The following is a 24,943-nucleotide window of genomic DNA, read 5'->3' as shown; positions in this document are numbered from 1 at the left end:
TGATAACACACACAGGAAATAAACCTGCTTGAGAATAGTGATGGCAAAAGCAGGACAACACAGTAAAATGAACAACTGGTAGGTAGAGAAACCTTCATAGGAGGATTTTGTTTGTTTTAATTTGGTAAGAAGTAACTCTATTTGATTAACTAGTAAAAAATACCATAACCTATTGGCAAGAACTAAGAATTTTTAATGATATGGCCAGCACTAAACTTCAGGCTTTGAACTGAGGTAAAAAATAAATCAATACAATGCATTTTAATGGGGGGGGGTTCACCATATTATCTCATATGTCAAAACACTGCACTGCACAAAAAATGTCTGCTCTCTAAATGATAACTGATGATGTCACCTTTTCTGTTAAATACAGATACAGGAAAGCAAGGATGATCAAATTAGAAGTTTTGCTTAAAATAAAGCTTTTACTTAATTTAAAATGCATGGAACTGCATTGAACTGAAGAAAGAGCACAAAAAGGTGAATAAGTACTCATGATGCTACCTCCAAGACAGATCATCTAACCTGGACTTCAAGCCACGAGAAAGAAAAATACAAAGTTGTATGACTTTTACCCTTTAAACAATTTATAGTCATACTGTGAGGCAGCAAGTGCATGCTGAAAATCCCTGTATGTATCCTCTCTTCAAGATAGCAGCAAAGAACTGATTTGAAACTTTTTCATCTGGAAACAAAAAGTAATTGTGATTTGCTGAGCATCAGGCTCAATATGAAACCACATTTATGAATGCAGAGGGCACTTGTGGTTTGTTTGTTTTTACTGCTGAGAAATCACATTCAGTTGCCCACCAATAATGTTGTAGTTTCTGCATCAGCATAAAAACAGACCAGATTTTCAGGGCCTAAGAAGGGGCCTTCAGGGCCTTCTCTTGTTGTAACATCTGGTGCTTCCATTTGCCTTTGACCATACACTAGCTCTCCATCGTTCCTCCCACCCAGCTCAGCAGCACAATAAATCATGCTACCACCTCCTTGCCAGTGTCAGTATAAACTCATCCCATTTAGCTTGAACTGCTGACAAATGCAGATTTTGCTAAACTGGCCAACTTTACCCAAAACCAATTTTTCACACCATCTCTCCTGCTGGATCTGTTGGGGAAGATGGAAGAATCTCCCTGTACAGGGGCAGAAACAAGCACCTGGGAGATGACAGACCTGTTTATAAAAATAATGGGCACATGTTTAATAGCTTTGACTGAGCAGCACTGAATTACACCAGCAGGGAAGCTGGTCCAGTATCTTAGCTTATATTTATAAAAAAGAGAAATTCTGAATCTCAGCTCACCCAAGCATGAGCTTCTTCAGATTCTTAACCAGCACTTGTCTGAGTTTCTGACAAACTCAGAGCATGAACACAATTCTGAGTATGTTCCTTCCTCCCTGAAACCTCAAATGCACAAACCAGGACTTTGTTCTTGTCTCCAAAACAGGTGCAGCTTTCTCAGACCTTTTTTCCGCTATGAAACTAGTTATTATGGGGGATGAAAGGGCCTCTGACAGCATTAGATTGAATTGAACTGTTTGAAGACTTTTATTCCATGATCAGGGTTCTATGCCTCAGAAAAATATGACTAAGCATGGTTTCCAGGAGTCTGTGTAGGACACGTATCCATACTATATACCACAAAACCTAACACATCTTGTCTAAGAGTTGACATTTTCTTCATTTCACCTTTTGAATGAAAGGAGTACAAGCAGCAGAAAACAACTCATTTTTAACTTCTGGGGGACTGTGTTTACAGGAGAAATGTCACAATATTGAACAGCGGGGCAAAAGCAGGGACCGCAGCGTACGAGAAGGCTGCTTGGGCAGGCACAAGAGAGATGACCTCCTGACTTTTTGCCCCATAGGAGACTCAATCAGAAGGTAAGAATACATTATGCTGACATCTCCCTTTTCCCTCATTAGCCTTGAAGGTCAGGGTCTTTGGCAGCTGGGCATCCAGACACTGCCACTCTGATTAAAAGAATCTACATTGTCAGAAAGAGAGCCAGAGAAAACCATCTCTTAATTATTTCTGTTGACATATTTAAATTATTCACCTAAGAATACAGTTAGCCACCACCAAAATTGAAGTTGATGGTGTATTCCATGCTCACTGGCTTTTGGAAATGTTTTCTTCCCATAATACATAACTGAAAAACACACATAGTGTCTATCCCTACAGTTAACTTTTAATTCTTTCTTATTAAGGTTCACTTATATTTTCCTTTCTGACAGGTACTTTTCATTACCAATCCGAAGAGCTGACCTAAGCAGAGGTCCTAAGCACTATCCCAAACACTTTCCTCTCCATGTTTATTTTATAAGTTGCCAGAAACACTGCTTATTCTGCACTCTGTATGTTTTCCATTCCTGTTTTTTTATTGTTTTGGGTTTTTGGGGGAAGGATGTGGGAGAGAGTAGTTTTGTCTTTATTTTCAGTCTCTTTCTTTAGAAGCAAAAAGCTCCTAGATGTGAATTTTCTAAAGAAGAAATTGGGAGGAAAATAAAAATCTCAGTTGTCCTAAAAAGGGACTCCTTTATCTAATTTTAAGCATGATTTCTACTTTCTGTTATGTTTTCATATGAGTATGCAAAGTGATAAAGAAATGAACCAGCTCATCAGACTGGCCATTAATGTTTAGCATTTTCTTTTTGCAGTCTGTTGCATTTCTTGAGGACCTGAGTAAAACTGATTTGCATAGCTCTGTGACTCAGCCTGGGGAATATTTCTTATGGACTAAAGAGAAAAAGTTATTTAAAATCTATTGCAGGAGGTTGCACTGGGTGGCTCATGGGACTGGCAAAATGCTATTAAACATTTTACCTAGGTTACTTACTCACATTTAGTAAGATCTGGAGTGACCGCAAGTGGTTCTGTGATTTCCTGTCTAATAGTTCACTAGTGGTTTCCATGAAAGGACGTGAGAGTCTTAAACTGTTTCAGAGAGATGATTCTATATCCCCAAAGCTAGCAGCACCTTTACCAATAGCTGCCATAATCATGATGCTTTCCAAAAATTAATCTGCCTTAACAAACAGCACATCCTCCCCAATTGTGACACATCTGATAGAAAGACTTACTGAGTCGATGTAGAAGGTGTTAGATCCCACAAAGGTGATGGCATCTTGCAGCTCGTAGTTATGCACCCCATTTTGGTAGTCCTGGTAAGGTGTCACGGTGAGAGCAAAGGGGCCCACGCTGCGCTTGCTCCAGTTGGTCAGCTTCACCTCCAGTGGAATGGGATCTCCTACTTTGCAGTTCACCACAATATCACAGTCACAAAGCTTGCCATCAACAAGGATATCTGCAAATGAAGAAAACAGTTCCACATTGTGTTGTTTAGAAGCTGTATTAATCTTGATTAGAAAGTTAGCAAACAAAGCACCTGCAATGAGACCGAAGAACGCATGTCAGTTAACCTTAGAAAAGAAACCCCAATGCTGTAGAGCTGTGCAGGGTAGTGTTGCAAGGAAATTACTTTCAGAAAACAGCTCAATGAAGGTCTGATAACTGGCCACAGCTGTTGCAAAAGCTATGGAAAGAACCAGCTATGTTCTATCCACAGCCACCAGAAGAACCAGGTGAAAGAAAATACAAACAGAAACAATCTATACAAATCTTAGGTAGATAGATCCGGAGCTGTTCACATGTTCACATGTTCCAGCCAGAATAAATCCTCCAGTAGGGAGGTGACCTTTTGGAGCAGGACAGACACCACCAGAATGTGCAATGTAATACATATATTAAAGTCCAGATTATAAGGAAAAAAGGGATTTTAAAATTATACAGCACTACTACAAGCTAGTTCACCCTGTGTGCTTTAATTCATTCTGGAACTCCTATTTTTAACTTTCTATTTTTCTTCCCCTTACTAGGAGAGCAGAAAATATAAAGCCTCTAAATTGGTTACTGCTGGGACAATGACAGCCAGAGTAATGTGTCCACTAACCTTGCCCATTTGCTTATACAGAACCAAAATGCTTCATTACCAACACACTATGAAATTGCTGGTCCAATTCCCCACTCCAAAAGGGTTCCCAGTTGTGCAGTATACTGTATTTTTCAGATGAGGCTTATCTCCAATGCACTGTTAATACAGGAACATTTCTATTTCACTATGGGTTCATGTTCAGAGATAAGAGAAAGCCCTGGGCACCTGTAAGCAAGCATCCTCTGTGTGAATACCTGTGCCCACAATCTCATATGCCCGTAAGGCACTTCAATCACTCCAGTTCCTCCTCAGTCACTTGCCTTACAACATACAGCACATTATTCCTCTGCTAAAAGCATTGGATTTACATCAGTAATGGCCCCTCTTTATGCTTCAGGAGCTTTCACAGAAAACCAAAAAAATAATCAAAATAATCCCCCTTTTTTTTTTTTTTTTTACTTTTTGTTGTTGTTGCTTTAGACAAAAAACTAGAAAATGATGCATGTTCTCAGGATGCCCTTTAGCCTGGCAAACTGAACAAGCCTTAGCACAGCAACTGGGTTAAAAGAAAACAAAATAAAAAAGGCTAGCACCAAAGAAGAAAGAAGTTCAGAAAGGTAGACTTATTCCAGAGCTTGCTGAGCTGCCCAGATCAAAACCCCTCCATGACCAAAGCTGCCCAAATGCAGCAGCAAGTCCCAGATACAAGAGGCTTGGCAGAGGAAGAACAAAGCAACTCTGCAGTGCCCAAGATGCAGCTACCCAGACCCCAAACCAGTGTCCCAAATGGACTTGTCCTGCCAAAACTTTTCTTTTGAAAGGACACGCTCAATTTTTGAGAATAGCGCTGGTCAGGCCACATTGGGAGTGCTGTGCCCAGTTCTGGGCTCCTCCGTATTAGAGAGACATGGACATAACCGTGAGGGTGATGAAGCACTGGCACAAGTTGCCCAGAGAGGTTGGGAAGTCTCCATCCTTGGAGGTGCTCAAAAGCTGTCTGGCCACAGTCCTCATCCTCAGCAAATGGCTCTAGGTGGCTCCGCTTGAGCAGCAGGTTGGACCTCCTGAGGTCCCTGCTAACCTCAACCATTCTGTGAATCTATGAAAGGAAGTTATAATCAATACAGCATTTAAGGAAAGGGCTGGAAAACCTGTTGGATGCTGGATTTCTTTTGCAATAGCACACTCTAATGTTATAGGTTCTCCTGCCCAACGTGATCAAATTGCTTCTTGCAGGATTGCCCTGAGATCACGGAGATGAAGAAGTGGTGATGATGGTGTGCCATTATCTGGGATTAAGTGACTTGAATTCTTCAAAACACAAAAACATATGGGTATGGATAATCTTTATGCCCCCCAGCCTCCTGCCACAGAAGTAAGGTCCACTTGTCTTTTCCAGAATAAATGCCTTTTTATAAATTGCTTCCTAATATCTTCATGTGAAAATAGCAAATTCAACCAAAAGGGAAGCAATTAAATCTCGTTCAAGCAGATTAACTTACTTTCATACTCCTAAAAAAAACCCCTTCATTCATTTCAAATTGATTTCAGAGCGTCTGTGTGCACACGTGCTTGTGTACGCATGGAGAGATAATTTCCTTCCCTCCCAGCACACCCTTCCCTCCTGCAGTACTGAAGCCAAGGATCTCAATGAGATGTCAGATGAGAAAACACACATGGCTGGCGTGCAAAATACTATGGAAAGAAGTGTTTAAAAACAGCCCCCTTTCATCAGAGGGAACAGCTTGGTTTGACAGGCAGCTTTACTCCCTTCCTGACACAGAAAACATCTCATGGACCATACGGATATGCTTTAATATTTTCATCCATGAACAGAGGAAAAGCCATGTGTACAGGGTCCCATTTCTGCAGATTCAGCTCACTCACGCAGATGGCATATAAAAGCTGAGACTGCTCACACCACTGCTGTGAGAGTGAATCATTATTGGCTTCAGTACACAGGAGCTCTGAATCAGAAGATACAGTTCGCTAGCACAGAAGACAGTAGTGGCTGTATTTCTGTCCTCCAAACATTCACATACAAGAGAAACAGTACCTCAGAAAATTAGAAAGACCAAGTTTAATAACATCAGGATATATAAAATACATTAACAAGGTGGAAGCATAAGCCCTATCAGGGCCAAAAAAGCACAAATCTCCTTCTACTTAGAAGTTAAATCCATTCTCAGTACTTTAATAAGCCAAAAGAATGCCACCCTTTCCCCTCCCCCCCCGCCCCTTATCTCCTTTTCTGATCATTTACCTAAACATGCCCACTATGTTGGCATGCTTGGGTGCCAACTTTGTCCTGCAATGCTTCAAGATACCCTTGAAAAAAAGGAAAGACGTAGTCTTTGCCATGCACCCAACAATAAGCACAGGACCACTCTATTTTAGCTCTAGCACCTTCTCTAAGTGATCATTGTACCAAGGGAGAAAATGTTGTCCAACACATTTTGGAAGACAAAGTATAAGGTTGATTCAAGCCACTGAGAACAGTGATTAGAAAGCTTTGATTTCTCACTGATGGCCTCAGCCAAGCCTTACAGGATATCTATGAATTAATTTTTTAACTGGAAAAGCTACTTCCATGGGCAAGCTGATAGAAGATGCTTATTGACAGCACAGAAAGTCTGGGAGACCATTATATGAAAGTAATACACTGGAATTCTTACAGTGTCTTTCCTTTAGGATCTCAGAACTCTTGGGGAAAGGGAATGAACATTACTAACAGGAAGATAACCACTATTCCACAAGAAAAACATCATTTAATATCACCTGCCAGGTGCACTACTGCCTGTATCACCCAGAGGAGCACCTTGGAGATGAATACCAAACAATATTAACATTTTGTGTTATTTACTCTGCTCATATTAACGCACAGTAAGTTGCTCTTGCTACTTTGTAAAGTTTCCATGTGAGCACTCACAACACCTTGGCCCACCTGTATATCAAGAGTTCTGAGTCTTGACTAATTCCATTTCTGCACCAAACTCCCTATTTTCCAAGGTGAAAGTTTAATTTTGGAAAGCCATGTAAAAAAGACGTTTAATCTTAGCAGAAACACGTATTTCAGCAATGTTTACTCTCCTCACTCAAGTTAAACAAGAGGTGATATTAAAAAACAAGGGAAAGGCAGAATGTTTGTGCTCATCTTTACAGTAGGGGATGAAGAAATTTCCATTGGATATTTGCTTTAAAACTGGATGTTGAATTCCCATCTGATGCAGCTGCAATGGCCTCTGCCATTCACTGCAGCTGGCAGCCTGACTCAAGACTTTGAGCAAACACCCAACAGAGGCATGGTTTTGCACAAACAAGTAGATCAACAACACTCAAGGCAAGAGATGCCCAAAGGAGTATATATTCCTCAAACAAAAAGTAAAAACAATATTCATGTCCAGAAAACCAAGCCTTGCTCAACAGTGCTGTGATACCTAGGGGAATTTTAGTCAATCAACTATTTTTAATGCTATTAAAAATGTTCCAAAATACCAGCCATACTCATCTCAGTCTGTGAACTGGGTGGGCAGTGATCTGAGGAGAGAGGAGCAGCAGCAGCAATGCTGATGTCTCTAGATAATGTTCACCAGGTACATTCATGGAGCAAAGCCAGAAACCAAGAGCCCAAGCCAGAGCTTCTGCAGTGAAAGTGTCACAGAATGATTCAGTTTTCCTGTGTTCACCAATCCTTAAGTGCTGATTAAAATGTCTGCCCAGGACAGCCTTACTTCTAATTACCCTAAAAGAGCAAGGAAAATGCCAGCCATGCTGCCTGGAACAATTTCCTCTTTTTTTCTTTTTTGCTGCTGTCTTCTGAAAGAATGTTTGTTCAAGGTTTTGCAAAGAACTTGAGAAAGGAAAGAGAATTCCTTTTTTTTTTTTTCCCCTTTCTTTTTCAATAACTAATTTCAAAACAGGTTCAACAATTCTGCCCATTGCTGATCTTACATACTATACAGATGCATGAAAGCTGAGAATGGAAAAAACCAGCTTGACTACAGGCAGACTCTATGTACAGGACAAGCTGATCCTGCCTGTCTCCATACAGGCAAGTTGCCTGTCCCTCCTTTCATGCTGCATGTCACATCAACAACAGTTTTAGCAGAATGTTATTTGGGGTTCAGCTCGCTGCTTAGGCAAGTAGCATGTGGCATTCTCTGGAGACCACAGGCTCCTTGAATTTTCTTGTGCACATCCTCCAGTATATGAACCAAAACCGGTTTCTCTCTTCCCCTCTTCCTGCTTGCTTTCCCTCACATAGACCATTTCCTTTTCATTTTCTAAACCACTCATGCAAATTATTTACACATAGATACAGCATTTGTTCCATTTGTTTGTCCATTACAAGGTCCTGCAGTATTGCCAGAGCTGAATACATCCATACAAAGCATATTTCTATGAATATAAAAACTCTGTTCCCTGTCACTCTCATCATGAAATGCTGAACGGTTATTTAATAACACAAGAGCCTCATCGCTCTTTGCATAAACCCTTCTGTATGTGTTTTGGATCTGCTCCTCACACCAAACCTGAGTTTGGAATAGCATCCTCATGTTCATTCATTGTTATCCTGACACAATACTGAGCCAAAGCCATCCCCTGCATAATTTCATTGCAGTCAATAGCACAGCACAAAGATATACAGATGTTCGTGTATTGTAACAGGTTCAAATGACTTGAATGTCTCACCTTGTCAACCACTGCTAATCCTGCCCTAGAAAGTGCCTTTATACTCAGAGCCTGCTGATTCAAAACCCCTATGGACCTGAAGAGCTCAGCTCCCCTTTAGCTCAAGACCCTTGGAAAGGGATGAATAAAAAACACAGGAAAAGATACAAGCAAACTAGTGTAGCTTCCTACAAGTACCAACAACACAAAGACCTTCAGCTAACACAGGGCACAAACGTGAAAACAGGAAAGTTGGCAGAATTGGGATGACAGAACATGAACATAGGCTAGTGAAAGAGGCAGTTACATTCACAAGATCTCTGAGCTGCCTGATTCCTGGCAGACTTCCCATTCCCAAACATTTTACAATTGAATTAAGGACACTTTATTCGCTCCAAAAGCAATTAAAAAGAAAAACACATTCAAAATATAGTTCTAGTAACAATAAGCAATTAGTCTTTGATAATTGTCTGTGTCTTCCTATTTAATCACTCTTTTGCAGTGGCCAGTATGCTGATGACAGATCCCGACTGGTGCCATTATTGTTCTTACCACATTGTTTTGAGTTTGTGTCTGTACTTAACTCTGTGATGACAACAGACTGCGGATGCTGCAGCATCCCTGTAGGACTCACTTGCAAAAGGATTTTTTCAACCTTGTTCATGTGCACTGAATAAGCTTTCATCCTCCAAATCAGTATAAAGTTTATGTCCATTTTTAATCTCCAAATCTATCCTTGGCAGACATGTCATCAGCACTCAATTTTAGTGGTACTTGATCTTGGCTGTAAACATATATATGTATCATAATCTTCTTCAATGAACTCTAAATACCAGGGCCATGCCAGCTGAAAAGAGAAGCATGAATGATGCTCTGGGTGTGACCGCCCTCAACTTAAACCAGCAAAACTAAAGGTACATTAACCACATATTTATTGAGGAAATTAATTGTTCAGTTTAACCTCTCTGGGTTTGGTGGGAGTTATTTTATTTTGTGCATGCTTTCCCTGTGAAATTGCTGGCACGTGAGATGGCAGCTGCTTGTCTCATTTCTCCTCTGGCAGCCCAGATAACCTGTCATTTGGTGGTTTGCCCAATTTGCTATCAAAGTGAAAATCACTTCAGAGTTTGTGATGCTTGTGACCAGTCCCAACCTAAATGCCCAAAGCCAGACTCCTGGAACTTGTAAAATTCTCAGTGCTCTGTGTTTTCCAGTGAGCCTGAGCTCCTTTTTGACTTATTTTAAAATATTCTATGACATATCCCCAACTTGCTTAAATAGTCTCATTTCTGAATGTAGGCCAACCCTTTTTTATCTATTTGTCACAAGCAGGTTTGCAGAAGACTTCTTTTCATTATCTGCTACCCAGTCAGAAGGTCAGGCTGGCATGCAGAGTATGCCTGTGTTCTGAAATTTGATGTTCCCAGGATTTGCATGTTATTTTAGGTTATTGAAAACTTTATGTCTGTAGCTCATCTGTGGCAGGACTATTTTGAGATCATTCTTACCCAGACATTTTTTTTGGGGAAAAAAATAGGAAAAAAAGAAAAAAGCCACAACTCTATATTCCATTTAAACAAAACTAATCCATACTAGGATATAACACTGTTCTTTGTATACTGGCAGCTTTGTGCAAAGCTGCAGCAGGTCATGAATAATGTGCCTTAACCGACAGCTTACTGAAAGAAAATCACCTTATACCTCACAGGTTGCATAATGAGACTTAAAGTTTTCCCTTTCTGCCATTCTGCAGAGATGGATATGAGGCAAACCTTTCCCTCTGCAGATTTAAATGTCTCATACAAACTTTGTGAGAGTTTCTGGCATGTGACTAAAAGTTTTAGGGTAAAAAAGGAGTCTGTAGCTATCATACTCTGGTTTGAGAGTCTGTGTGATCTCAAAGCAGGTTTAGTCTAGATCCTACGTAGGTTGCAGACCTCCATAGCATATTACCCTCTCTGGAAATCAATTATAAGAACAGTGATTGTAGGCTGTTCCCTGTGGAGATAGTGGTGAGCTAGCACATAGTCATGAAAGAAGAAATGCTTGCTTTTATGACACAGAACAGCCTAGACACAAGACAAGGCTCCTGCACTCAATTGTGCGCATGCAAAGTCAAACGTGGATTTCACCACACTAACTTTTCTCTGGATTTTCTACCTCTGGAGTCTTACATAGGTAAGGGATCATATCTACCAAATAACAGGTTTTTTAAATTGCTACTGCAGTATAATTGTCATATTTGAGGAATGTATGATTAAATATGTGATGCACTGTCTAAAGCAGAAAGAACTCAAATGCAAATGAGAAGAGAAACAAGAAAGCAGATATTTACATGCCCAGATATACAGAGACACAGGGGCAGGATGCTTTAAGCAAAAGGAAAAAACAAGTAATTAAGAAAGACAGTCATACCATTTATTCAAAGGAAAATGATGGCTGCATGACCCATTTTCTATGCTTGTCTTAAAAAGGAATCATGAAATATTGTCTGAGATGTCTGGGCCATAAGAACTTTTGTGTCCTTGTGGAGCAGCCAAAGCCTCATCCAGGATAATATATAACAGCCTATTAACAAGCAGGTAGATGATTTACCACATGTCAGTAACTATGTAAATACAAGCAGTAGGACACCGGGCCTCATGAGCCTCCTTTACCCTCACCATGATTGAAACGCAATGAGCTGAGCCAAATTAAACAACTCCAGGTACAAACTGGAGTGCTGTATCACAGCACTTCGTGTACAGGGAGGTGTGACGTGGTTACTAGACTACCTGTGACTAATGTCTACAGAGCAGAGTTGCTGAAAAGCAGAGGTACACATTAAAACAGTCATATTCTTAATGAAGTTACTTTGATTGTGTCTGACAGCATATTTCAGTCTGAAAAGTCCAAATTGGTTTACATACCAGTGGATTGAGTTAAATTTTCACTATTTTCTCTATTTATGGTTAGTCTGCTCTGCCACATTTGCATTAAGATGTGAGACAGTAGTCCAGGTAGATGTCACTTGGAAAATGCCAAGCTCTGCTATGGTGATACTTCTTTATTCTGATTGCATCCTTCTTCTGCATCAAGGCCTGTCCCAAAATCTCATTTGAACTGCATTTAATAGATCTCATGAGACAAATCCATATTTTTCCTTGTTAGATATGATATGAACACACAACAATCAAAATTTCTGAAAACAAGAAATCTCCAATCCTAGAGCAATCAACCCAAACAACTTTTGGCGTCTCTGAGATCTTTCTGTTAATAATTCACTACTTGCTAAAACTGAACATGCTCAAGACCTAGCTCCTGCATTTTTCATGAAGCCCTTTCCTTTCCATACCTGTCTTAATTTCAGAAATAAGATCAGGCTCTTTCCTGACAATCTTGGTTTTCTCTTTGACTTGATCTCCTCCCATGACTCACACCTTTAGTCTGTGATTAAATCCTGATGTCACTTTCTACAAAACTTTTTCAAATTTGACCTTTTCCTCTGCCTACACTGCCAAACCCTTGTCTAAGAACTAATTGGATTATAAGCCTTAACAATTAAAATCTCTTCATCACTATTTTTGACACCTCCAAACTAGTTCCCTTCTATTGTACTGAAGACCTTGATTCTGTAAGTCTGTAACCTGGTTGTGCACACATGACACCTTGCACAGACTTCACTCCCAGCTTGTCTACTTTCTAGCTATAGCAATGGAGTTCAGACCAGGCTAACTCCCTCCATCCTGAGTCAACTTTTCCTGTGCGTGCTGAAACCTGAGGCCACACAGCAATACCCACAGAAACATGTTGATTGCTAGAGAGGTGGCAAGTCGTGCTTGCTGCTACAACTTGTGTGCAAAACTGCTTCACTCCTATTACTCTGTTACAGTATTTTCCCCATTCCTCTTTCCTCCTAACATTTTTGTTTCCACACAACATATATACTTCTATAGCATACATATATATAATATATATATATATACACACTCCTACATATGTGTGTGTGTGTATATATATATATATATATATATATATAAATGAGACTATAAGCTCTTAGTATGGCTAGAACTATGACATGTTTTCCTGGGATGTCCAGCCAGAACTGCTGAAGAATTAGAGACAATAAAAGAAATTACCTTAAATAAATTCAAAACATCTAAATCTGTGTATCTCAAATTTGAAGGCTATCTGGGGAGGCAAGGAACTAAGCATTGTACCAGGTTTCCAAATGGAGACACTGAGACATTTTAGGAAGGAGTTAACCTGTCCTATGATGAGCAGTCTGCAGTTTTCAGTGAGCAGAAATGAATGAATGCATAAGCTACCCACTAGAACTGACAGAGGAAGGTGACTTCCAGAAGACAGAGAAGGACATCTTAATTGTAAACCATCAAAATCACAGCGCTGGCTCACTGAGGTGCCAACTCCTTACAAGAATAATTCTTACACTGAACTGATGGTAAAGGCTGAGAATTTATAGGATTCAGGGAAAGATGGGATAAAAAGAATTCTAACCATTAGGGAAAATAAATTGAAATAAAAATAATGCTATTGAGAATTCTTTGATTAAAGAAATTAACTAAGAGCCTAGAAATCTTTTCTTTCCCAACACTGTATTTTGAACGGCTGAAGATATCAGATATCAGCCTGGTAAAGTGCAGAGAGAATGAAAACTTTGTGTCTAAATAAGACTACAAATTAAGGAGGTGGGGGGGAGGTGGAAAGACACACTGAGTTTAGCTAGAGAGAGTAAAACTAAATCCTCTCCATATACAAGACTGCAAGACATGCCTTGGGCTTCATCTGTGAAGTGATGCAAAGCATTCCTGAAAATCCATCTCCTTACAGTTGGCCATGTGGGTGGCAAAACCCTTCCTCACTCAAACTCTGCAACTGTACTCCAGCCCACTGAGACACTGAAAAATGAGCAATGAGCAGGTGTCAAATTTGGTCCTTTTATCTTCAGCTTTCAAAAGACAGATAGAGTTATCTGTAAATCAGTGATCGCAGCGGCTGATTAGGTCTCTTTTCTAAGAATTATTTTCACAAGGCTCTGTGCAGAGGCCAGAGCTATCAGCCCATCTACAGAAACAGTACTGTGTCTGCTCTACCTTCTACAGACCCACAGACACATGAGCAGAGAAAAGAAATTATTAGCTCCTCACCCTGCATGGCAGGCAAAGCAACACTGCATCATCTGACAAGCTCTCACTGATGCAATCTTTCAATGGTTTATGTATTTTGAGATTATATGTGCATATTTAGTACACATCAGTGCAATGCCTACAGACATGAAAAGAGGTTGTAAAGCATAGAAGTGCACAAAGTCAAAGAACTGAAGGCTTCAAAATTCAACTCAAGGAAGGTTTTTATAGTTTCCTCAGTTGCACCTCTGAAGTCATGTAACATTTGGTATGTATACACGTGAAGTGATACTGACTGCACCTTGCTGCTTGCTCCTACAGAACACCAACAAAAAATCCTCCCAAACTCCATCACCTCTGTACCTGGGAGGGAATGCTTTTGAACATGTAAATCACGTTGTGATCATGATGATTACATTAAGAACCGAGAAGAGTCTCAACAAAGATGAGATCATCCTGATGTGTCATCTCTGGCCACTGAGACAGCAGCTGCACAAGGAAGGTGGTGGACAGTGGATTGAAAGAGGGGCAGAGGCTGCTCCGTGCTGACCCCTGCAAGCACACGGGAAAGACTCCCTGGAATTCACCCCTGGAAGCCACATATGCATTGTTAATGTGGGCCAGGTGGAGCTACGAACACTATAAAAGCCCTGAGCAATGCTATCTTACTGGGGGGAACATTGCCTGGGACATCTCAGCCTGGAGGCAGCAGTCCAAGGATGTCTCCCCCTCACCCTCATGACAGAAAGACCGTGCGGTGGTAAATATCTCTCCCGCTCTTTCTTTCTCCATTCTCTCTCATTATCTCTCTCTCCCTTTTCTTTCCTTCTCTGTTTGGTTTGCTCCATTCTCCCTCTCTTCAATAAATAGTCTCATCTTGATATATTAATGTCTCGATCAGTGTTATCACAATGCAATCACAAGCTGATTTGCATCCATGATTGGTCTTTGCACCTTCCTTCCAGTGGCTCTGCCCAACACATATCAGCAATTGTGTGGGCAAGCAGCAAGTGATTTTATCTTTGTTGAGTCACACCAAGAGAGACAAACTTTCAGTCTCTCACAACGACCCCATTTGTGTCTTAATTAGGAATGTGTCTTAAATGGGAATGTTCAAAAGAACCACATCTCCTTCCCAATTTCTGGATTGAGACAACATGTTTAATTTTATAAACATCCATGGATTTGCATTACCTAGGGATCTGGCAAAAGGTATTTCAAGGAGTTTTGTAAAATAATAAAATAAAGACCAAAACCACTGCTTTCAACTGATCCAAGAAATGAAGCTAGGCAGTTCATGGGAAACACCGGCTTTCCTTGCAGCCTTAATACAAAGAGTAAGGGTACATGTTGCTTTTGTTGCCACCCCAGGCTCAGAATTTCTGCCAAAGCAACAGTCCTGGGAAGGCAGTATTAAAAAATGTCTCTTGATGCCATCTACACCATTACTGCTGTTTGGACAAGTATAGCCTCCAAACTGTGGATATGGGATACACCCCTTAGTGCTAACTTAAAACCCTTCCATCCAAACCAAGAGAGGTTTCATATATATCATCACTATGTAAACCAGGAGAGAAGAGTGTCCCGATCCTGCCACAAAGTACAAGATTTTAGAGTAAGGGAAATTTTTCTTTCCCTTGAAATTTTCAGGTCTCACTCAAGAGTTTGGGCCATACTTTTCCAGAAATATTTTTGAAGTAAGAGAGTGAAGTAAGGCTCAAGTTGGCTGGAAGGTATCTAAAGTAATACATGATGAAAAGTGTTCCCAAGAGTATTTGTGATTTCAGCAATTACAGGGCACTGGAAGTTAACCACTCTATTATGTGGTTTGTCTTTCCAGCATTAATTTGTGAAAAAGTCTATCTTTTGCACACTTGCAAACCAAACAAAAGAACAAATTAAAAGAACTAAGCACACAAACTGGGCAATAGAGCATCACAGCCCAACGCTGCCAGCAATCCTTATTCACATTGCATTACATGAACTGACCCAGAATTAACTATGGCTGCCCTCTCCTGGAAAAACTCTCTAAAACAAATGAAGTTCTCTCTCATGCATTTCCATTAATGGCATTAGCATGCTTAGTGGGAAGACCATAGGAGAGCATGAGAACTGAATAAACAGCTATGAGCAAGCAGTATCAGACAACAGTAGAACTGAAATGCTTTTTCGTAGAGGTCCTGAATAAATGTTATATTCCCTCTTGCAAATCAGGCTGAGCTCACTCAGAGAACACCAAACTATGTGGTTCCTGGCTTAAAGTTTCAGAACCAATGTCCAGTGTCAGGATGGGAGTAAGAAGAAAACAACTTGCAGTCAGTTCCTAGATCTTCATATTCAGAAATCTGACTGAGAGCTCTAGAAAACCATATCTGGGAATCTTAGTTCCCTTGACTTTCACTAATCAAACACTTGCAATGTGAGCTCATGTGCTCTAAGAGAAGACTCAGAGCTCGCACCAGGCTCAGCAGATTATAAACCATAATGTCTGTTGCATTTGTCTCTGAGATCAACCTCAGTGTACCATGCACTGCATGAAAAGAGGCAAAATGTCTGGCCTTGAATAATCAGTTTGTCACCAGTGAAATCTCCATGCATGCAAGAAGCCCTTTCAGATGCCACATTCAATTTGCCTCTGTAGAAAGTATCTGTAATAGAAAGCAGATGCTCCACAAGGAGTTTGCCAGCTGTTGAAGTGATATGCAGATGTTGAGCACATTGAACTCTGAACGCTCAACTTTTCAGTACAAATTGAATTCACTCCCTTTCTTAAAAGTGCATTTGGTTACCATAAAATGCAATAAGGTAACACTACTCTTAGGTTTTGTACACAAGGACAGAATCCACAAACCCACAAAACAAACCACTGAAAAATGATAGAAAAATAGTGGAAAATTGTCTTTGACAGAAAAGATCCATTTCAGTTGTCTTTAATGACCTGAATCATACAAAACCCAAGCCATCTCTTTTCTTTGAGATCTAGTGTACATTAATGCCATTATCTTCTTTAAAAAGTAGGATAAAAAAAATTAATAGAACTGTGAATTACTTAAAAACCAAGCAAGCATGAATTAGTATTACTTAAGTATTTGTCTAAGAAAATAATCCAGCATATGCTACAGTATTATTATTAATACTATCTACCACATACTATTATTAACAATAATCAGAAAATCAACTTCTTGAAGGGGGACACTAGCCAGAACTGAATGTTCTCTCATATCCCAGAACATCTACCAGTAAAAACCAATGGGAGATCTATTGGCATTTTTTTTAACCTCTCAAAAGCATTCAGCGGAATTGACTGGTGTCTTCACCATCCCACAGCACCTCATTAAATGCGTGAGATAATCAAGTGTATTCTGATAATGAGAAAACAGAGGATTGAGAATGAGGAAAAAAACAGAGCAGACAACCTCTTTCCAACCCAGGAACATGTGTGTGGTTCATAAAATGCAAACTGTAGATTGGTGAATGAAATAAAAACTCTATTTATGTCTTCTGCAAGTAAACAGCAATTAACCTGGGTATAAATTTATGGGGATACTTTCTGACAGGGATCCATGGGGATAATTTCTATCCTGCCTACAGTTTGACAGTCTAGAAAGAAGTATCTTATAGAATTGTAGTATCATTTAGGTTGGGAAAGACCTTGAAGATCATCAAGTCCAACCATTAACCCAGCATTGCAAAGTCCACCATTAAACCAGGTCCCTAAGCAACACATCTACACATCTTTTAAATATTTTAAGGCACAGTGACTCAACTACTTCCCTGGGCAGCCTGTTTCAATGCTTGGCAACCCCAACAATAAATCTAAATATTTTAAAGAAATTATGACAAAATTACCTTGGAAAGTCCATGTGAGATCAGCAGGAGTTTCATTTTCTTGCAGTCCACTGAAATATTTATACAAATATTGGTTCTGTGATTTGATTTGCCTGCTAATAACACTGAGCAAGAATCTACTTCACCTAGACTTATCATCCTATCAAAACAGTTCCTGTATGAGAATATGCATTGTCTGGATCTGAGGACTGTAATATTCTCTTGGACCATTTGCAAGCATAGCTCTATTACTTGGCTGTAGTATGAATTGCCATCAAAGCCAACAAACATCCTTTCTGTGACTGCCCACTTGCTGAGCCCTGGGCAGAATAAAAATCTGAGACTGACTTTATTGATTGCCATGGAAAACCACCTGCCATCTTTGGCTCTGACAGTTAAGCAGTTTCTGCTAGGCAGTCACATGAATGGCCTTTCTGTTGAGATTTCCAAGGGAGAACAATACAGCCATTAATTAATAAAATAGCTCAAGTCTGTCTGCAGGTTTTTCATCCTAATAAGCAGAGCTGATATGATGATCATGACATCTCATGTCACCATACTGCCTGCAGAAAGATACACAGCAAAGTAGATAACAGTGATTATATGAAACAAGTCCTAATACTTCTGAAGCGGTTATTACTCAAAAAGATCACTCAAGTTAGGAGGAGACATAAATGCCTTCCTTCCCTAAAGGCCAAAAATTTGATTACTTCTCTAGTTGGTTTGTCTTACATTGATCTACTTTACCTTCATTTTACCTTGCCAGCACCCAAATGGATGCCTCAGAAAATGTTCCTCACTCAAAGCTGGTAGCATGCACCTAACACACCACAAATCAATCAGCACTACATATTACACAGTTAGTGAGCTCAGAGGTGAAGAGGCAGAAGAGCTTAACACAAGTGACTAAACAGCCTGGCTTTATTTCCTGGGCCATTATTCCAGTCATATTAAACTCTCTGTGGATCCTGTTCCCAACCTCCTATTCGCCATTGAAGAAAAAAAAACCCAAAAGCTGTGGTCCCATTTCAATCCATGACCATGGCTTGGTTCTTCCTCACACGCTGCCCTGCCACCAAAGTTGGTCTCAAATGTTCTTTTCTCTCCATCCTTCTCTTAAAATGTCAGTTATACCTGTGATGGCCTCTCCACATGAGATCTACTAGGTAACAATGTGACCTTGCTTACCACAACAGTTCCAGCACACCACTTCTGGGGACATTACTAGAAGATAATGGCTTGAGAGGCTACCAGAAGAAATTACCACTATTTCCTTTTACTGGACATTGCATACACTTTCATAGAAGAATTTTCCCAGACCACCTTTCTCCAGGCTTGCAGACTGAGCATTTTGCTGCTCACTTGTTGCACCTGCCTCAACTTCACAGGGGCAGCAGACATACCTGTTGTATGTATACGTAGTGCTGACAGTCACTAGTGCTCAGATCCTACCACATTGTATTTATCCTAATAGAAGTTGCCACTAAGAATCAAACTCAGTGCTTCAGAAAGGTGTATTTCTTAAATTAACTATCAAGATTCACTGTTATCATATTATTGATGCCATCATAGCCACTCAAGGATAAGATGTTTTATTCTGCATTATGCACCTTTTGTCTCAAGAAGTTTATTAACAATGTAAACAACAAGTCTTATTAGTTCTTTGGGTATCAAGGCAGAGAATAATCATAGCAGTTGTCTCCCCAGCAGGTAGAGATGGAATGAAAACAGAGCTCTGGTGGCTCCTTGGCTCCATTGAAAAAGCTACTGATATCTTCTGCAGTACAGACTTCAGATAATCCTATACACAAACACAGTATCCTTTCCTCACCATAAATTCTTTCTAGTCTCACTGAAGGAGCTGGATAAAGCAAAGGATGAGAAATGGTCAAAACTTAGATTAAAAAGTAACCTCCAGCTGCAAGTAAGCCTATGATTGCTCCACAGAGGGTCATTCTTCTACTTTATCCAGTCTAGTTGTAACTTCAAAATGCTAAGACTTTCACCATATTCTGTATGAAGTACCTCCACAGTTCAACAGATCTCAATGACAAAGCTCCTTAAGTCTCAGTTGAAATGTTCTCATCTTCATTTGATCCATTACTCTTAGTTATAGCCTACAGTCTAGCCTCAAAATAAATCCACTCCCACATGGTACCGGCATCAGAGCCAGCACAATCAGAGCAGCTAAAAATGGTGAAGGCCTATTAGATTACCGGATATGTCCCTGAATACAGGACATCTTAAATCAATCTGATATTAAAAGTGATCTACACCAAAGGGCCAAGAAGAATCTTACCTATCCTCTTTTACAATATGTCTCAAAATGCTCATACAGCAGCACCTGAAGGTGTGTTATTTCTCGAAAGTCAACTTCTTTTTTGTAAGAAAATGATGCACTTCCTCTTACAGCAAACATCTCCAATGTGAAGACCCTGGACAGGATGTCAGTAAAGTTATCGGTCAAGCCTATACCTTCTTGAAACTGAGTGCAAAGGGAAATATTGCTGTGCCTGTCTGCAGTCAGGTAGAACTGCTGCATCCAACCTCATCTGAGCTGCAGTTTCAACAAACACACATGGGAATGCAGTACTGGAAGAATACTTGATTGTGTTTGTTTACCAGCAGTGTTGATGCTAAGCAGCCTTGCCTGGCCAGAAAAAAAAGAAAAAAGAAAAAAAGAAAGAAAGAAAAAACAGGGGGAAAACCACACTGAAATTTAATTTTTAACAACACTACAACCCTGATAGGAACTGCATTACAAGAAACATCATTTCAGGGTCTCAGAAGACAGATGATCTACACGAAGGAGCAATACATCAAAATCTCAAATCCGTAACTCTTGTGAAAGCCATTTTAGAGAGACCACAAACTTAAATACATATTCCAAAAGACAGACCACGCAGCATGACTGTGAAAACCAGTGGCTCCATTTCAGTTAGATTTTGGTTTACATTTCTTTGTGGTTATAGCTGAATTAGATCAAGATACAAGTCAATTAATTTCTTCAATAGAGGACCCTCAAGGAAAAACAATAAAGTTGTTCCTAATTTTTTTAAACCAGTAATCACAGTTAATCTCCAAAATGTCTAGCAGGCTTCAGCCTGCCACAGCCTGTATTTACTTTTAAATATTTGTCTTAAGGGCTGGAGATTTGCTTTGAAAAGATCAGACATCTCATTCTCAAATGAACTGTGTTTCATTGAATGATCTTGATTCACAAATCTAAATTCATGAAAGCATTATCTTCTAACAAAACTCTTCATTGCTGGGTCAATTAAAAATAGATTTAAGAGCAAATAATGTTCCTTAGCAACTTAAGCAAAGCATAAAAACCCACAGTCACTGCTAACCACTGAGGGAAAACCGAAGTGTTTGTTTTCGTTGCTAAATTACCTTGCTGTATTTTATTACCAGCCTCTTCAGGTCTGTTATTTGAGAGACATTTGCTAATATATGTAAAAGATTGCACTAAGGATGCTCCCATTCTGCTCACAAGGAAAGGCTGAGTTTAGTTCTTCCCATTTGATTTGTTCCTAGACAACTTGAAGTACTATGATCTTCTAGTGCTCAGAGGGACGTCATCTCCTCCCTTTTGTATAAGCAGCACATAAAAAAAGACATTTTCATTTCTAAATGCTCAAAATGTATGCGTAATGTAATGACTTCACCTGTCCTGATCTAAATCACAACAGTCTAGAGGAAACAGCATGTTCATCTTTGTGTTTCTTCAGTGCCTAGTTTAAGATCACAGAATCACAGAATCACCAAGGTTGGAACAGACCTCAAAGATCATCAAGTCCAACCTGTCACCACAGACCTCATGACTAAACCATGGCACCAAGTGCCACATCCAATCCCCTCTTGAACACCTCCAGGCATGGTGACTCCACCACCTCCCTGGGCAGCACATTCTAATGGCTAATAACTCTCTCAGTGAAGAACTTTCTCCTCACCTCAAGCCTAAACTTCCCCTGGTGCAACTTGAGACTGTGTCCTCTGGTTCTGGTGCTGGTTGCCTGGGAGAAGAGACCAACCTCCTCCTGGCTACAACCACCCTTCAGGTAGTTGTAGACAGCAGTAAGGTCTCCCCTGAGCCTCCTCTTCTCCAGGCTAAACAACCCCAGCTCCCTCAGCCTCTCCTCATAGGGCTTGTGCTCGAGGCCTCTCACCAGCCTCGTTGCCCTTCTCTGGACACATTCAAGTGTCTCAATGTCCTTCTTCAACTGAGGGGCCCATTGCTCTGGTGTTTTGTTTTTAAGACAACATGAACAGCAAGCACTTGAGTAACAGTGCTTTGGTTTTTAAAAAAACTGCTGCCAAGAGCAATAATTATGACAAGCTTTCACTTGAACACTGCAATGAAAGAGATCTGCCAGATTCTGAAGAAAAATCCTTTTGTTCGCAATGACAAAAACCTACAGTGTCCAGAATATCTTTTCAAAAAAAAAGGTGGTTTGGGTTTTTTTTCCCCAAAAATATATCTAACTGGAAGCATAGTCCCTGAACACAAGTTCAGATGATCTGACTGGCATAATTTTAATATCATATTTGATATCACCCTGAGTCATAGGCTGTTGAGGAAGCTGCATTCACTGTTGCCACACACTGCAGGAAAGCATCCTTTTTTGTTGCTGTTCTTGTTAGTATCAGTTAAGTGATTGTTATCTTCACATCAAGGTGAGAACTTAAAAGTCTCAAACGTGTATGATCTCTGGGCAGAACAGAATCGTCAAAAACATGGGAATGGTGAATAGACCACAAAACACTGGGAAGAATCCAGCCATGAGTCTGTTTCATGACCATCTTTTAGAACCTTGCAAATATTTATCTTCAGTTCTGCTGGACAGCCAAGTTGAACCAGGTTTTGCCTGCTTGTTTGTTTGTTTTAAATATTTATGTGAATTCTACCTGGAGAAAGGGGAAAAGCAAAAGCACTGCTAACACGTAGAAGCCCTGTCACACTATATATCACAGAGGTTTCTGTCTGTGAGAAGTAGCATGTTTCTTGAATTTGTTCCTAATCTCTCCTAAGAGAGAAAGATGATTAAATCACATTGCCAACAGACCAAAGCAGAACTGCCCTGCTTATGTGTGCCTCCTCATTGTGCAGCATGCAACATCTTTCCTCTATTATATGTAGCATCAGCTGGCTGAATTTTCAGTGACCAGAATGAACCCACTAAGCCCTGGAAATGAGAGCAATGTTTTACATCACCTGCTCGATAAAGAAAAGGTTACTTTGCTTCGGTGTCCTTCAGTAGCATTAGGTATTGCTAAATATTGGACCACAAGGACTGACAGAAGAGCAACAGATGGCTCATGTCTTTCTCCTATCTTTTTGCCTGTTTTCCAGGAGATGGTTGCATTTTCATTCTTTTCCCTAGCAAAATAACTGTCTGCATTCTGCCTGTCTGTGGCTCAGGTTTCAGAGTAATTTTTAGATGTTGAATGAAGACACTTAAATTAAGTAGCTCATCAAATGAAGAGTTTAATAACTAGTATGAATAGGGTATCTAACTATCTCTCCAGACTTAGAAAGCCAGCCCTTGTGGTTTTTATCATCATAGCAGAAAAGTATAATGTGGTATGATTATTATTATTAATAACAATTATTATTATCATCATTATTATTAAACACAGTTATTCAAATAAAACATTCTTTTTCTAACTGACCTATGCCTTCCTTTTCTCCAGTATTTTACTTGCCAGTACATAAATACAACCACTCACCTCATGATCCTGTTTTTTTTAAGTGATACTTTCAATTGATAACCCTTTCTTTTAAGGATTAATTCAATTTTCAGCCCTGTAGTGTTGAGAGCTCAGTAAGAGTCACAGGCCAAGCTGTAGAGGGTCTGACCATCAGGCAACAGGGAGAGCTCAAGGAAACATCGTGCTGCAGAGGTGCCTGCTTTCCCCAGAAACGCCTGGGCAGTGAGTTTTGTGAGTTTTACAAGAATACATGAGTCCAGATGCCTACCTCAGCTTTGAGCTAGATAAAGCAAGCTTTGCCCTCCCTCCCAGTCTGTTTTGAAATAGTTCTTGCACAGCACAGAGAACTATTTAATCCTGCTCCGGCAGCTACCGTGAGGAAATGGCATCAGAAACACACAGCACTGGCCAAAGGGAGGACCAGATCACAGCCTCAACAGGTGCCCTGTGGGTGTCTCAAGATAAATGTCCTATTCCTACCCATTAAACAAAGAGGTGGAAGGGAGGAGCTCCTAACAATTAGTAAAGAGGATATTCCCCCCACCACAATGTTAGATAAAGCACAGCTTTCCCATTTCTCCTATCGCTTCCCACATGTGCCATGAACATCAATCCTGTTGGTAGAATGTCCTCACTGTTACTGCTCTCAAATGCTGACCACCCTTTGGTTCATTTTGACTAATAAAAATGAAAGCAAGCAGCACACCAAATGTATCTAGCAATTCTATATTGCTCACAAATTCTTCCAAATTAACATCTCATCTGCAGTGCAATGATCTATAATTTTGCAGCCCTTGAGCATCAAAACAAGGCACCATTTAGAACATTTTGTAAAGTTATTTCACATCAAAATAATGATATGTTTGCAATCAGCTTTTCAATCCCTAGATAAGTTTTATCCATCTGCCCAAAAAATCCATCTAACTTTTCAATGTTTTGAACTGATCCTTACCTATACGGAAGCATTTTAGCTCCAGTTTGCCATTTGCAAAACAAGACCATAATGAAATACAACTCAGTAGATTTCCACGTTGCGGTGTATTTAAAGAAGGGTGTGTATATGTTTGTATGTGTAATGCCATTACTTCCCCAGTTAAGCTTTGTTGCTCTTTCTCTTTAAAACACCACAATTCCCCATCCCCCTGATGTGCTTCAAGAGCTACAGGGAGAAACTCAGGTTGCACAAACATGGGCTGTACAACTCAATTACTGAGATCTGAAGGAAATTCACGACCTCAGACAGCATCTCAGGTTTCACCATGAACACCGCCTGATCTAATTAGGAAACACTCAGCATCTTTGTGGCAATTACTAAAGAAAACAATTATGACATGACCACTGTCTTCCTTCAAATGGAAAAGCAGTAGAAAATGACAGGAAACACAAGTCAGATGGGAGATAATAAAACAGCCTTTGGCAAGAGAGGAGAGAAACACTGATTCCAGGAGAAGGTACAATTTTCTCAGCCGGAAAACAAGGAAGAAGTAGCACATTGCAAGCTAAGGACCAACAGGAAGAATCCATTTAGTCATAAACGAGCCAGAGTCTCCCCATAATAAAGCACAGCTTATGCTTGCAGAGACTTGCCTGTCAGAGTTTATGACAGGAAAAGAGCCTTTAGTGGGTGCCACAATTCAGTTCATGGCTGCTCTGCTGTCACACAT

At 40.1% G+C, this 24,943-nt stretch overlaps 1 protein-coding gene across 3 annotated transcripts in view; it reads right to left on the bottom strand.

Moving 5' to 3' along the window:
- TRAPPC9 (trafficking protein particle complex subunit 9) overlaps positions 1-24,943 on the bottom strand; it is a 441,084-nt gene that overhangs the window by 7,188 nt on the left and 408,953 nt on the right. For all 3 annotated transcript variants that reach the window (XM_068155470.1, XM_068155472.1, XM_068155471.1), the window contains one exon: positions 3,089-3,312. In XM_068155470.1, coding sequence (XP_068011571.1) covers positions 3,089-3,312 — 224 coding nt within the window. The remainder of the gene's footprint in view (positions 1-3,088; positions 3,313-24,943) is intronic.

The sequence above is a fragment of the Melanerpes formicivorus genome, unplaced genomic scaffold (genome assembly GCF_026170545.1).
Source record: "Melanerpes formicivorus ecotype bairdi unplaced genomic scaffold, bMelFor1.0.p_v2 SCAF_32, whole genome shotgun sequence".
Classification (NCBI taxonomy): Eukaryota; Metazoa; Chordata; class Aves; order Piciformes; family Picidae; genus Melanerpes; species Melanerpes formicivorus.
This window is presented reverse-complemented; position numbering and strand designations above follow the sequence as displayed.